The sequence below is a fragment of the Aptenodytes patagonicus genome, chromosome 1 (genome assembly GCF_965638725.1).
Source record: "Aptenodytes patagonicus chromosome 1, bAptPat1.pri.cur, whole genome shotgun sequence".
NCBI lineage: Eukaryota > Metazoa > Chordata > Aves > Sphenisciformes > Spheniscidae > Aptenodytes > Aptenodytes patagonicus.
The window spans coordinates 181,498,278-181,512,983 of record NC_134949.1 but is presented as its reverse complement, the minus strand read 5'-3'; the positions used below and the strand labels follow the sequence as shown (position 1 = coordinate 181,512,983).

The following is a 14,706-nucleotide window of genomic DNA, read 5'->3' as shown; positions in this document are numbered from 1 at the left end:
CGGGAGTAGGGTGGATTTACTGAATGATCTTTAGACTTGTCTGCTGTGGAAGATGCAGTTTCACACACTGACCTTCCCAAACCAAAGTTCAAACTTAAAAATAAGCGGGATATTAATGGTGAAACTTACTCCGATTTTGAGGTACCCACCTTCAATAAAGAAGAAAGAGATTTTTTCCATTAAACAGCATTTATTATCAGAAGATAAATTTATAAATGGCAACTAGAATACATTTTCAATGTGGTTAATGGAAAACGAGACTTATGATCACTGTTATTCCCATTATTAAAGGGGAGAAAGGTTGTCCAGCTATTTGTCCATGCTCTGCACTGTGAGGTTACCCCAAACATCAACATCACTGATGTAATTTTTAACAGTTAATTTTGTTATACATTACTCCAGCAAATAATCATATATACAAGTCAGTCTAAATCTATTTAATTAATTGTGTAAGCATGATAGAGAATAAGGAATACTGCATCTTCATCCCCAAGTACAAACTGCTGTTGCAATGAGCCAATTTTACAGTGCTGAATAAAACAGGAGCTCAAAAAATAACGACAATTTAAAATTTAAAAAGTTCTGTATCAAAGCTGCTTGCTCGTTATGTTTTCCTATAATGCTGGCTGCTGAGATTTCCTGACAAATCCATTGGATCCTTCTGGAAATGTTTGAAATCTGACACTTTGTGGCACGGTTTCCCTTGTAAGCTGTAATGCGCATGGTAGATATTACCCATCCTTTACTCACACTTAAAAGCATAAATTTCTGTCTTTCCAAAAGAACAGGATACTCTATATTTGTCTCTCCCAACCGCTCAATTAAGATAATTGACACAACACAATTGTGTTGTGTCAAGATGAGATCTGGTACTTCTGCATGCTACATATGATGTAAGTCTTCGCCATGGTTATGAAATGTCACAGACCTGTGGTGGGATACCAGGATTTCTGAGGAAACTACCCTGGAGCAATCGCCCTCAGTCTCTGCACAAGCACAGAAGTTTGGCGGGTCTGAACCACAGCCACTGATGGAAGGACACCCTGAGAATCTGGGGGACATCGGCTCCACATCCAAACACCCTCCTCCCACAGAGTAACTTCTCTTAAAATACTTCTGAAGCGGAAAACAAACCAGAAAACAACCTCACGGAGTATTTGGGGCCAAAGCCTGTGGGTGCTGGTACCAATGAGAAACTTGCCAAGAACCATACTGGGTACTTGAAACCCAGTGGTGGACTACTGCTGGTTGTGTAATTTGTCTAGAGGCAACAGCAGCATGAAAAGCCCTTACACGTGTGCCGGAAAGGTTGAGGATATACTTCCTGCCTGTGAAATAAGAAAATGTAGCGTACGTTCCTTTAACTTTTGGCTTCATTCTGTTACCACTGACACGCTCTGTGCCTGTGTCCCTTGACACGAGTGCTGCTTTATCCCTGTATCACTTTGGGGTTCCTCGAATAAAACCAGACCCTCTTTCTGTTGCAGTGTTTCCTGTGCATAAAGTAATGGGCAACCAGCTGAAAGACAAGGGATTCACACAGACCAACCTTGGCCTTGGGAGAGGAGCCTCCCCAGGGTCTGTGATACATATGCTCCTCCTTGGGGCAGTTCAGAGCTGAATGCTGGAATTTAAGGCCTCTCAAGTTCTCTCTTCATTGACTACAGAGGAAGCCCAAAGAGGACACTGGTCTCTCCCAGCCATACCCTGCCTTTGTGAATAACATCAGAGATGTTCTCTCTCACTGCTCTTCTTGTACGCTAACAGAATGGCCTTAAGAGCTTCTGGTCAAACAAACTTCATTTTCTATGGGAGAAAAAAGATCACAGATTCTGAAAGGAATTCTGTATGCCATCGGTTCTTCAACTGAATTACTGCTATTCAAGTAATTAGTCAGTAAAATGTTCTTGGGCAGGAAAATAACTTTATCAATTGACTTCCACCTGACCTGACTTCTCTCCCTAAACGCTGAGAATGACAGATCCATTTAAGGGGACAATATTGAAGTACATAAAAGACAGACCTCAGACGTAATCCATGAACCATCTCACGCACAACACTGACAACCAGTTTTTTAAACCAACAGCAGTAAAGCTGCTGGTAAAGACCCAGTTCTGCTGCCCCACAATGCCTCATGGCCTATCCAGAAGCCCTGATCCATCGCAGCCTTTCCGTGCTTTGCACAGACACTTAGTGCCCCTGCTTCATTCCTGATTTGGAGCCGGATACTAAAACGTTGCTGAATTTTGTGGAAGTTGATTACCAACACAGTCAATGGGAATTGACAGAGGCATTTTTCCCACAATGGCTGCGAATAATTTGTCTTGGGTTTCTCTGCTGACCAGTCGGCAGAGGAGAGCCTGAGCTTTAACAGTATTGAAGTTCTTTCAGAGAGCTGATAAACTATCTGGTACCGGGGAATATTAAGAATGTATTTAACGACAATCAAACTCTGGGGCCTGTGAATGCTGTTATGAAGTATTATCCCAGTCATATTAATCCTCAATTAACTGTAATTGCTTTCAGTATTTGTATGGGTACTCTGTGCTGTTTTTTCTTTAAGATTACCTCGATTTCAGAATCCCCCCAACATTACTATGGTTACTTCAGGAATCATAAATTAATTCAGACTGGTCAAACGTTTAGAAATGAACAAGTGGCATCACAAGTTTAATCTGTGCAATTCCTGGAACCAAATATTCATAATTAAATGCATTGCAAAAGACTTTCATGTATACATCTTTTCTCTCTAAGCTATAAAACTCTCAACACTTAAAACATCTTGCCAAGCCTCCTCTTTGTCAAATTTAGATGAATAGGCAGATCCTTGTGAGGAAAGAAAACAGAAAAACACTATTCCGTTTGCATGAACAACTGATGACTAAGAGTTTCTCTCTTTCCTACATAATTCAATTAATACAAATTGGTTCACAATTACAGGGCTGTATGGGAATGATCAAGAATTTCCTTTTATTTAATCTGAAAAGGCTTGGATTGAAAATCCCAGCAGGGGCAGCCACTGGTACCCATATAAAGGGCCATTTATATCATACTAGACAGCTGGCAAAATCCTGTTATTCCCTAACGCCCAGGGAGAAACCTAATGTCTTGCAGAGCACCACTGCAGAACCATTTCGTCTTCCTACTTACAGTTCATCCTCTGACTCCTCAACAATCAGCTCTTTCCTTTATCTATCTTGCTTTCCAGACACAAGTATTATGTTGAAGGAAATGGAAGTACTTAATTGTGGTACCTAGCAGGTCAGTGAAACCATCAGAAAGATTAACTTAAATGATCTTACGTGCTATTTCTGCATACCCCCCCCTTCTGTTGGTGTGGAGTAAATTATTGTCTCGAGAGCCATTTTACTCATTATTGCTTTTTCTCTGCGAGAGATGCACCTGTTTCTTCTGTTTTGTTTGTTGGTACATTCAATTCCATTTCATGAATGGCTACACCACTAACCTTGGTATCAGCAAGTATAAGATCTGACTATTTCCTTCTGTTCAAACACTGCTCGTGGGGAAGAGGATACCTGCATGAAAGAAAACTGCACTTTGAGAATGGGGTAGTAGTTTTTAGATGGGCTCTTTCTATACAAACCAGAAAATGGTTCTAAATAAGTCCATGGTAAAATACAGATACTTAATATTGTACTTTCAGCAGAGATGCTGCTGCCCCTTGTTTATTTTACAGACTTCAACAACAACAACAACAAAAGAAAAGAAAGGAAAAAAAAAGAGAAAGGTTAAATGGCTGGTGTCCTCTAGGGCATAATGACAAATTGTGGTACAATATTAAAATGCCACCATCGTTATTGCAAAAGTCTGCTCAAGCGACCCTTCAGCTCCAACAGCGGGACCTCTCCAGCAGAATCTTCTTGCCTACTCACACGCAGCTTGTCTGTAGCACAGCTCGGGCATAATGCTGACACCGGCCAGATGGTATTCAAAACAAGGGGAAAAGATGGAATAATAAAGGTCTAGCGGTCTTGCTCTCATCATCATCATCATCGGTTTGTCATATCTAATCCTCCAATCAGCAGTGATTTTTCAGGAACAAAATGTCCGACAGCTGAGAAAACATACAAGCTATAAACATTTTTTTGTCAAAGGACGCAGCATGTAAAATAATGCCCATTCCTGTAGCATTTTGGCTGCTATTTCCCTGGTGATTGTGATGACACTTTCAGGGGGTAGCCATGCTGAGGGGCAGACGGGGTTAACTTCAGATGGCAAGGAGAAGAGTGGCACTTCTTTTCCTGCTTTTTTTTTTTTAATTTCTGTTATTATTTTTTGTTACGGACATCAGGGAAAGCCCTGCCTGTTAACACTGTAGAGGGGGATTCAGCCCTGCTGAATTCACTCCGGGTAGTTAAGAGACCCAGCTCTTAAACTTGGCTGGAACAGGTAGCGTTTCTCAAACCAGCATGTGCCTGCGGCGGTGGAGCGCCAAGTGATCTGAGCGGGAAAAGCTGCGGTCACAGTCTGCACACTTGAATGGCTTCACTCCCGTGTGCTTGCGGTAATGCCTCGTCAGTTCGTCGGAGCGAGCAAACTTCCAGGTGCAGCCTTCCCAGGTACATTTGTAGGGTTTTTCTCCTGGGAGACACAAAAGAAAGAGGGGAGGGGGGAAAAAACAGGTGGTGACTTTCCCCTTGTTGCTCTTAATCCCCACAACCCCCTCTGCACACTTCCCATGAACACCCACTGCCTAGGGGTTGCTTTAGGCCAAATTACACAATTACGAGGTACCAAATCTGCTGAATATAAGGAAAGGGCCTTGAGATTTATCATTCCTGTGGCATTCACATGACTAAGAAAATCAACAGGATTAAGGCAACAATATAGATCCTACCTTGCAGGGGTGATGCGGGGATTAACGTCAGGACAAAGGGCTGTGTAATTATTCTCGTGATTACCATACGAGTTTGCTACCCTCATCTCACCAGGCTACACTTTCTCCCAAAATGGCCAGATTATCCGATATTTCAGCAATTTATCACAGGCTGCCACAGACTTCCAATTATTTTTATGAAGTTTATGAAGATTCCTAATTATTTGTGTAAACAACACTGCAGGACATTTCTCAGCAAGCTGGTAAAAATGAACTACGATTTCCCAATTAAACATAAAAATTCAATCTGCAAAAAGTCCTCTTTATTTATCGTGCTTACTTTCAGTAAAATTAATTTTGCATGCAAGATGTTACCAGGAACAGTGTACAATTTTTAAACGTACTCAGCCATGGGACTTGCACAATGCTGTTGATAAATACCCATTTACTTCAATGAGATCAGACTTGGGCTAAGTGTAGATTTTTGGAAAATCTGACCCTCTGCTTTTTATTTAAAGGTAAGCATGACGCATGCCCCATGTTCTGTGTCGTATCATGTCAGACGAGAAGATTAATACAGCAAAACTGGATTTTGTGCTTTCCTAAAGTAAACTCTTATAAAACCCCATTTTTGCCATGTTTGTAGGCTATACTTATTTGTGATTTCTATCACCAGCCCTCAATGTCTACATGTTAAATGCTCTTGGCAGTTACCTTGATCCCACAGTCAAGCATGCACCAAAACTGAGGAAGGGAAACTGTGTGAGGTCCATATGCATCTTCCTGTGGTGTGTCAAAAATGACTTTTTACCTCCCCTTCTGAAACCAGCTAATCATAACCAGGACAACAAAAGAGCATCTCTGCAACAACTGTTTCCTTCGTCAGGCACAATCATTCCTCAGCTATTTATTATCTCTTATGAATCACGAGCAGCTTGCAAGAAACTATTTCAATTACATGAACCAGTGATGCAACACTTGCTTTGTCGTAGGCAGCACCTCCCTCCATGCGTCTCTTCAAAAGTCAATAAATGCTTTGCTGAGAGCCCTTGGTTTCAAAAGAAAATTCCTGAGTAAGAATATCACCACAAAGTTCAAACAGCCCTGAAAAGTCCAGCTGAAATGGCCATGGGTGCCTCTGTAAGGAAATTGGATGCTGTACAGGCATGTCAGCAGGGTTGTCAGCAACATTTGAGCTCCTTGGGTTGGTACCTTCTGTGCACCATCTGGGCTGTGCTGCAGTTTTGATGTCAGACGGGGGTGGGAAACAGTTGCTGTGAGGAGAACCCAGCAATCCAGGCTCTGAGGTGACCACAGCCCATAGCTGTACCAGCAGCAACTTAGCCTAGATATTTTTACAGTCTCAGCCAAGCACAAAGCACCAAATAGTGTTCATTGCCCCTTGGCAGCCACAGCGTTGGGTGCCTGGAATCCAGCAGCTGCCGCGAGCTGGATGGGCACAAGCTACACGGCAGATGGTGGGTTGCACGCTCTTGCCAATGACAAAGTGCTACAAAACGTGTTCAGATTCACCACCGAACTGTCTTACATACATAGACTTGCCACAAACAGTTGGTGTGGAGCACCGGACAAATATAGCAGTCTCCCCATTTGACTAGGCAGGTCTATCCTAATGGTCTCGTCACACCACATCAATAGTTTCCAAGTGGAGCACTTGCCCTGTCCATCTTCAAAGTACTTTAAAACTCGGTTTTTGTTTAGACTCTGAATACTGCCCCGCTTATTTTCTTTGACCACAGAGACTTCCGGAGCAAAACAAGGAGGTATTTCCTAAGCTCTGGATCCCCATTTAAAAGCATCTGAAATGCTAAGTCTCTCCCCGCCCCGAGATCCTTCCCCTGCGACAGCCTCTTTGGCACACAAATCCCAGCTCTTCTTTCCCTTGGCAGAAGACAAATGGAGAACCCGATGCAGGGAGGGATGGTTGGTGAAAGGCAAATACCAGAAACAGTTTGTTCGTCCATTAAAACAGTATCACTTCAGCTAAGAAACAAAAGTCAGCTGATGGAAGGACGTGAGCGTGGGTCAGTCGCCTGGAGTTCCCAGGTGTTGCTTCCAGCCTCCCTCCTCAATGAGTCCTGCTTACCCAGCCCCTATAGAGCTATGTGAAAGAGACAGGACTAACCACATTCCTCTCAAGCTATTTACACCACTGAAGGAAAATCGCTCTTACAAGCTCAACCTAAGAAGACCTTTCATTATTTTCAATTAAATATATGTGTATAGCATAAGAAGGAAAAAAACAGGCAAAGTAGCATTACTCTGAAGACGTTCACTCACATGCACCTTAAAAAAGCCACTGTAAAGAAAACTGTGAAAGATACGATTTTTCATTAAGATTAATCAACAACATTTTACGCAGACCTAATTTTTAGGGGAAGAATAATAGTATTACTTTTCTGTTAAACACCCACATTATCATCTGTGGATGGACAGGTGCTAGAAAAAAAAATGTTCTTCTTCCTAGGCAACACTATACTAACTGTTAGCCTTTTGTTTGGCAACATCCGAGACGTGAAGAGTGATCACTGAGTCCATAAGAATGACAGTAAAAAACGGAAGATCCAGGAGTTCAAAGGATGGAGAAAGGACCAGCAGGAGCAGAATTGCTAGCAGATGGGAAGCTGGTGTCAGGTATCACACACCAGCTTTGACTGATGAGCTTGGGCACTCACAGCTGAAATTATCAGTAGAATCAACAGAGAGAAGCAGGACCTCAGCAGGGCAACCCAGAAAGCGGTAAATGAGGAGGTGGACAAAACTATTTCGTTAATTGGAAGAAACTAGCCCCAGTGCTTATATATATATATTGCCATTTCAAGACTGGATTGCAGTGGAGTTGAAGTCAAATACTCAACCATTTTGACTCAGACACTTCTGCCTCTCTGCAAGCACTTGAGCTTAAGTGTCTAAGAAACTCTCGGGTTCAAAGTGTGGGCACGTTTCGGCTCCTTCAATGGCTCGGCAGCTGCCAGAGCATGAACCACAGAGTTACTGTCATGCACCCAGACACTCAAATTCTCATTCAGCTCTAAGGAGCAAAAGCAGGTGGTGTGAGTCAAGTGGAAACATGGGAATGAAGGAGAAGACAAAAAAGTAGACAGTTTTTGGAAAATGGTAGTAAAGAGAGCTGCAGAAAGAGACTAAGAACCCATGGCAATTAACATGAGGAGAAAAAGAAAACCGGAAAAAGATAAACCCCTGTTAGTTCAATCTTCTGAATCTGTAAGGTTTTAGACTTATAGAAGCTACCCATTTAAAAATAAATGCCTGAAGCTGTGAACATTTTCATGGGAGCTGACCCTCTACTTTTGCACCTGTTTGCCTCGAAACCTGACAAAAAGATCCCAAAACACAGAGAAATTGTATTCTGATGCTATTCCGCAGCTCTGTCCTGCAATACATGGACAGTGAACAGTATGCCATGACAGGCATTTACACGGATCAAGAGGGACCCTGGAGCATGAAAAAGTTCTTCTAGACAGTTCCCTGTGGAAAATGAGTATTTTCTATTGTTTGGGGAAGTTAATTATGAAATTTTAAAGGTATGACTCAATGCCCCAAATGGAACTAGTCATTTTTTTTAATCTTCTATTAACAAAAATCTATTTCTAAGAGCCCTCCAAAACCTTGCCTTTTGTAGTCCAGAGGCCACAATCCAAATTAGTTTAATTACTTTTACCATATTATTTTTCCTACCCTACCATGACTCCTCTCACTTAAGCACTTAAGAACATCGTTACAACGGTTACTCATTAAATCTCCCTAAACTCAAGCAAATAATGAATTAATAATACTGAATAATGACCACTGTGTTCAGCCAATCCTTCCAAAATTTTCCACCCTCCCCACAGCCCAACATCTGTCTTCCCATATCCTTATTCAGGTACTCTAACATCCAGAAGATCATTCACCCACAGAAATAAATCTCTCTCAAACTTTTACTTTACAACCCGATGACATTCACATATTCCTTAAAAAAAAACCCTGTATGGGTACCAGCAGGAGACCATGCCATGTAACAGATGAAGGGACCAGGGTTTGTTCTACCCTGGGCAGAATTTCCCATGCGGTACGTTCCTCAGCAGTTATCCCCTGCCCACCAACTAGCTGGTATCATGGTATTTGATGCCAGATGCTTCGAAGACAGGCACCACAAAAACGCCATGTGAATACTCATGGGTTATTCCGCCAGCGGCGAAACTGCTCTGGAGCTCCAGGAAACAGAGCCAGGCTTATGTTCCCTAGGCAAGGAACTTTACTTACTGCAGTTGCAGATGCCCTATGTACTCCCCGCACACTTGCAGTTCCTTTCATTTGTGTATTATTTAAGCTTCATTTATTCATCAGTTTAGCAGGCTCTTGGCAACCATGTCATTAACTAATGATGAGGTAACACCATCTACTACCAGGACAGAAAACATCCCCGTGATCCAATTCTAAAGCAATTTCTTTCTCTGGCATAAACTCAGCTCGCTCTCTGGTATTATAGGTGAGTGCCATGACCCTTCTTATTTGTGTCCTCTTCAGACATTCCCATCTATCCAATTTTTCTGCACATGTAATTCTCACCATGACTCTGAGTTATTACATCACTTCTCTGTAGCCCCCTCCTGCAACAGTACTTAGCATTTTGAAATACTGGTAACATTTTTATTCCAAGTAAGAGTCAACTAGAAAATACACATAAGGGACTGTTCAGGGGTACAGGCTTAGCCACCTAGTCAGATTTTTCTGTATTTAAGCCTTCATCACCCTGTGAAAGAGTCACAAGCTGAAATTCCACTTTTGAGAAGGACAAAGTTAGAAAAGCACTTTGAAACGAAACTTGGTTTATAGTTTCCAAACTGGGAGGGTGGGAGCACAGGGGAGATGCCGTCCCTCACTCCATTCACGAAATACAATGGTTTTGAGTCAAACTTGCACGGTTTAATAGGTGGCACCTGCCCAGCCGTCCTATCTACAGCCACATCTTTATACACTCAGTTTCTACTGCTATTACTCTTGGAGGAGTATTCCCCATATAAAAACAGAGTGAGGTCCTAAAGATTTAGCCCATAACAAGTCAAAAGAAAACAAATAATCCAGCACGCATGCCTCTGCCTATGTTTGACGATGTTAAATTTTCTAGTCAAAGTCAACAGATCTGCAGCTTTGCAGGGTTGACGACATCTCCTGGTGATTCCTGGATTGGTTTCTCCTACAGGATATTATGCAATATATATAAGGTGTAGTGTTTATGTCAGCTGGTTTCAGCTCCCACATAAACACCAGAATCGTTCTGAAACATATGGGACAGTCACACTGCACCCATACTGATAGGACTCTGGAAGGGGAAATCATAAATTGAAAACCACAAATGATGGCTAATTAGATTTTGCATTTCTACTAAAAATAAGCAATTTCGGGCAGAAAAGAATCTCTTTACAGCAAAAACACTATCTGATAATGAGCAGCCTCAGGCACTCCCAGAGGAAGGGGGCAGCTTAGCTTTTTGCAAGGGAAGGTGAAAAATGACAACTCTTACATTTTGTGTGATATTTTTATTAGTATAATTTTTTAATGAAAAAACATCAGAGCACTTATAAAGCACTTTCCAACTTCAAAGTGCCTTATAAAGCTTTTTTTAAAATGTAATCCTTCATAAAAGTCTGTCTTCATAATAGCACTGTGTAACAAATATCGCGTCTATTCTGCAGGTAGGAAAACCAACACAGCAAGCATCAGCAACCTTCCCAAAACGACAGAGAAAGTGAACAGCAATGCTATGACTCACATATTAGGAACACCTTACTTTCTGTAATGAAACTGGTAGATCTCAGTTTCATCCCTTTAAAAGTTTGAAAGATTTTCAATCATTTTGATGCAAAAATCCAATTCAATTATTTAGATGTCTTTCTAAAGGTAATTTGGGATCTCTGTTTCCAAGTTACTGATTCACTATATCTCTTTGGTGAACACAGTGAATTTGACTTTTGTGTTTCAGTATTGTCAAAATACGCAAATAAAATATCTTTCTGGGAAGAGATTAAAATTTTGTATCAGCTGAGCAAGTCTGGGAAAACAATTTCTATGAGCAGAACAGGAACATATTGTGCTGCCTGTCACACGTCTTGAAATTCAGGTTTTTTATTCCTTGTTCTCAGTCTGACTTAGGCAAAGCACGGGGACATGGTTTCTTCATGTGAAAACTGGGAACAAAACAATTTCTTCAATTCAAAAATACAGTGACAACCTCCACTCTAAAACAAGAGACAGAACTTCATCACACTTTTGGCAGCTCTTGAACCGATTATTTACAAGCTCCACTTCTGATAATTCAGGTGCGAGTCCTTTTCCCACATCGCAGCATACAACTATCTTTTCATTTCACTGCACTGCTGAGCTTGGGTCCAGTTTGCCATCCTGACCCTTCTTCTCACTCCCTCTGCAAGACCAGTACTAGTTCAGCAACCTTATCTCTTTCCATCACCTGCTATTGTCCCACATGCCCCTCTAGATATACAGCTGCCTCAGTTTGCTGCTATTTTAATACAAATCCCAGCAAAAAAGCCTTTGCGACCAGACTCACAAAATTCAGTTCTCCATAACTTAAGAAGGCAAATCCATTACATTGGTCCCAGCCCTGTTCTGTAACTGCACGTACAGGAGAGAAACAAAGAGGGGGAATCCAAGGAACTTCCACATTTTCTCTTTTTGGGCTTCTGCACAGAGACTTTGCCCCACGATGGGACATACCTACTACTATGTGAGATACAAATGAATTAATGCTCTGGGACAAGGATTAGTTACATACATTGCCAAGGGCATTGCTGATGTAAAATAATGAATTTTAATTCCTGTAAAAACAGAAAAAATGAAATTTTTGGAAATGTAAAAGGCCTCTTCCTGTGTACCTGCATCCAGGAGCCAGACCAAATCCCAACAGTAGATGACAAATAGCTTTTTATTACCCTTCCTGATAATTTTTTCCTGCATGATGTGGTACATATATAAATATTTAAGTATATGTTAAGTGCATATATACACACTTAACATATGTATTTTTTATATATATATGTATGTGTAGTGGAAGATACTACACTAAGCTTTCTCCTTCCCTCCAGCCACAGCAAATGTATGGGACTATCAAATTTCCAATGCCGTGGGGAAGGCTGAGATTCTTCCTTTTATGGCAGCCTTCACTCACAAAGGTATTTGGGAAAGGTGATGCAACAGATCCGTACTTCCATCAGCAACCAACTGCACAGAGGGTGCCAGCAGATCTGCACACTAACTCTCTTTAACTGGGGTGCTGCAGGCCTGGGTTGTAGTCTGGCCTCCCCAAATAAAACACCTTTCCTTCACTGTGATCCATATCTGCAAGGGAGACGTCAAGCAAGTGACGCTTCCCTTTCCATCTGCCTCCGATTCTGCTACCGTCACTCCTCCTGGATGCTCCAGGGATTGCTCCACTGTGTTCATCAACAGCAATACTGATGTTTCTCAGTATAAAAGCTAAACCTTCCACTACCTGTAAAAAACAAAACAACAAACAAACTCCCAAAGAAATAAACAAACAAATAAAAAACAACAAAAAGGCTCCAAGGGGTGAGCTTTGCCTCACTCAGTTTTGCACAGCTGATTATTTGTTGTTTGCACTGTGCTAGAAGTCAGGCTCAAGCAGAGGCTGGGGCCCTGGTATGCTGGGCTGTCTGCAGAAACAGAGCATTAAAAAACCCACCTCCCATTTAAGTAAATGAGTTGTGAATGGAATTAAACTTCCCAAATGAAGACATACCAATTTTTATCACCATAAAAAGCAGAATAAATATATATGATACTAAAGAAAAACATTAACTGACAAGAATACACATGACAAGGGAAAAGATCGTTAGAGTTAACGTGACCAAGATACCACTACATTTCATATCCTATGTGGAGAAAACACTGAAGTGCAGAAGATAACCCCTCATCCTACACAGGTGTCATCTGATCTTTTTCCCTTCCCACAGAACAAGAAATTTTTGTAAAATTTCCCCAGTTTTCTACCTACTTATTTGCAAAAAGTGAAGATTGAAAACACCAGCTTTCAGGCTCTATCTCTTGCTTCCTTTTAGCCACGGAAAAAAGAAAGCAGAAAAAAAGAAAACCTGAATAAAACATTAAAACAAAGGCTTTTGTGAAGCTTACTGGCAGCTTTGAGCATGCTCCGATCAAAGGTTGCCCTGAAAAGGACAGGGCGGGCATGAGCAACTCCAGACACACTTCCCGAAAGAAACGGGATATCACCAGTAATGGGCATTTCAGTAGCAAGTTGCTATCCTGTTCCCTCTGTCGGGGACTGAGTGGGCTGCAAGAGTTAACGTACTGTGTATTTACTTCTCCAGATCTGGGTGCAACATCTGGGAAAGCACTTTGGAGGGGATGGGAGTAGTGAGGTCCTTCTTGCCTTTATGCCACTGCAGGGCTACACATGGTAGACCACAATCATGCCCGAGACCTTAGATGAACTGCAGTTCTTTGGAGGTAGAATATTAAGAACTAAATGGTTTACTTAGAGAAAATTTTATTCTGCATAATGAAATCATCATTATTCCCTCGTGCCACACACAGACAAAACACACATGCACCCCATATTTACAAAGTCAAGGGGCACTGTTGCAAATATTTTTCATAACCTAGGGACTGAAAGCAATCACAGACGCAATTAGACTTGCTTTCCCATCAAAGTGCCTTGGAATAACCACGTGGGCACTCTTCCATATCGGCACAGCATCAGACCTACAATGCAGAGGAATGACTCCCCGTGTGTAAGGTGAATTCAGAGCTCGCAAAATGCGCCAGAAATGAAATCATTTAACTTTCCACAGAGCAGCTATTGGAAGAGAACTGGATGTACAAGCTCCTTGTGGTATGGACACCTGCCCGTAAGTAGCTGGACTCAGACAACTATCTCGCTACATCCAGGGGTTCCCATTTCTGAACATCACCTTACTAGGCTGTGGTGGCATTGGTGAGTCTGCCTTTATACCCTGGTACATATCGCACCAGCAGACATCTGCTTTTAAATACATTTCTGTCCTGAAATCTGAACCCAGTCGCATCAATGGGAATAGGCTGAGGCTTCAGCAGCCCCGGTTATTAAATAATCTGTTTATCTTCTAAATAGAAACTGCATGAAGAAAGAGCAGAAAAGCTAGAAGTGAAGGATTCCATGAAATATACTGGTTTCCACATTGGAAAGCTCTACTCTTTATTGAAACTGGCAGTAAATTTTAAACACTAAAAGAAAGTATTTCTTAAAAAATAAAAGCATCACCCAATACAAATAGAACCTCCTATTTTACTTAAAGCAAATCAATTTTTAAATTGGCTTTGTTTATTTAAATTCCAAGTTTCTGGAACAGCATGTGAACCTGCTGTTGCAGCTTTTTTCACCCGACAGATTTACGTGGAGGAGGGAGAGCTCTGGTGTAAGGGCCTAGGGAGCACGTAGGACATGAGAAAGAAAAGCTGGGCTTTTGAAGAGCGAGTCTGGAGGGTAGGTGACAAAGAGGTGTTAATTTTAAAGTAGGCCAAAAATCTACACAGTTCAAGTCAAATCCAGAAGGATTATTTTAAAAATGTTGCTTCCTCCCAATATTTGCCTGAAGAAGGGATTACAAACCTGTAAATATCTCTCTGGAACTTATAGCTAGCAAAAGGCATTAAAGAGACCTTAAGAAAACAACAGGTAATGAATGGAGTTTTAAAACCTGCAGAGCAAAAATAACTTTTTTGGTGCCTCCGACTTCTTAAGTCCGCTCTGAAATTGCTCAAAGGAAAATGTGAACAAAGACTAATGACAGGGGCCCTTTCATATTAAA

The 14,706-nt window shown here is 41.5% G+C and overlaps 1 protein-coding gene across 5 annotated transcripts in view; it reads right to left on the bottom strand.

The window, feature by feature from the left end:
* Positions 1–424: 424 nt before the first annotated feature.
* The window catches only part of KLF12 (KLF transcription factor 12), a 259,944-nt gene continuing 245,662 nt past the window's right edge, over positions 425–14,706 (bottom strand). For all 5 annotated transcript variants that reach the window (XM_076362829.1, XM_076362866.1, XM_076362839.1 and 2 more), the window contains one exon: positions 425–4,602. In XM_076362829.1, the coding sequence (XP_076218944.1) occupies positions 4,421–4,602 (182 nt within the window). In that variant the 3' untranslated portion in view covers positions 425–4,420. The remainder of the gene's footprint in view (positions 4,603–14,706) is intronic.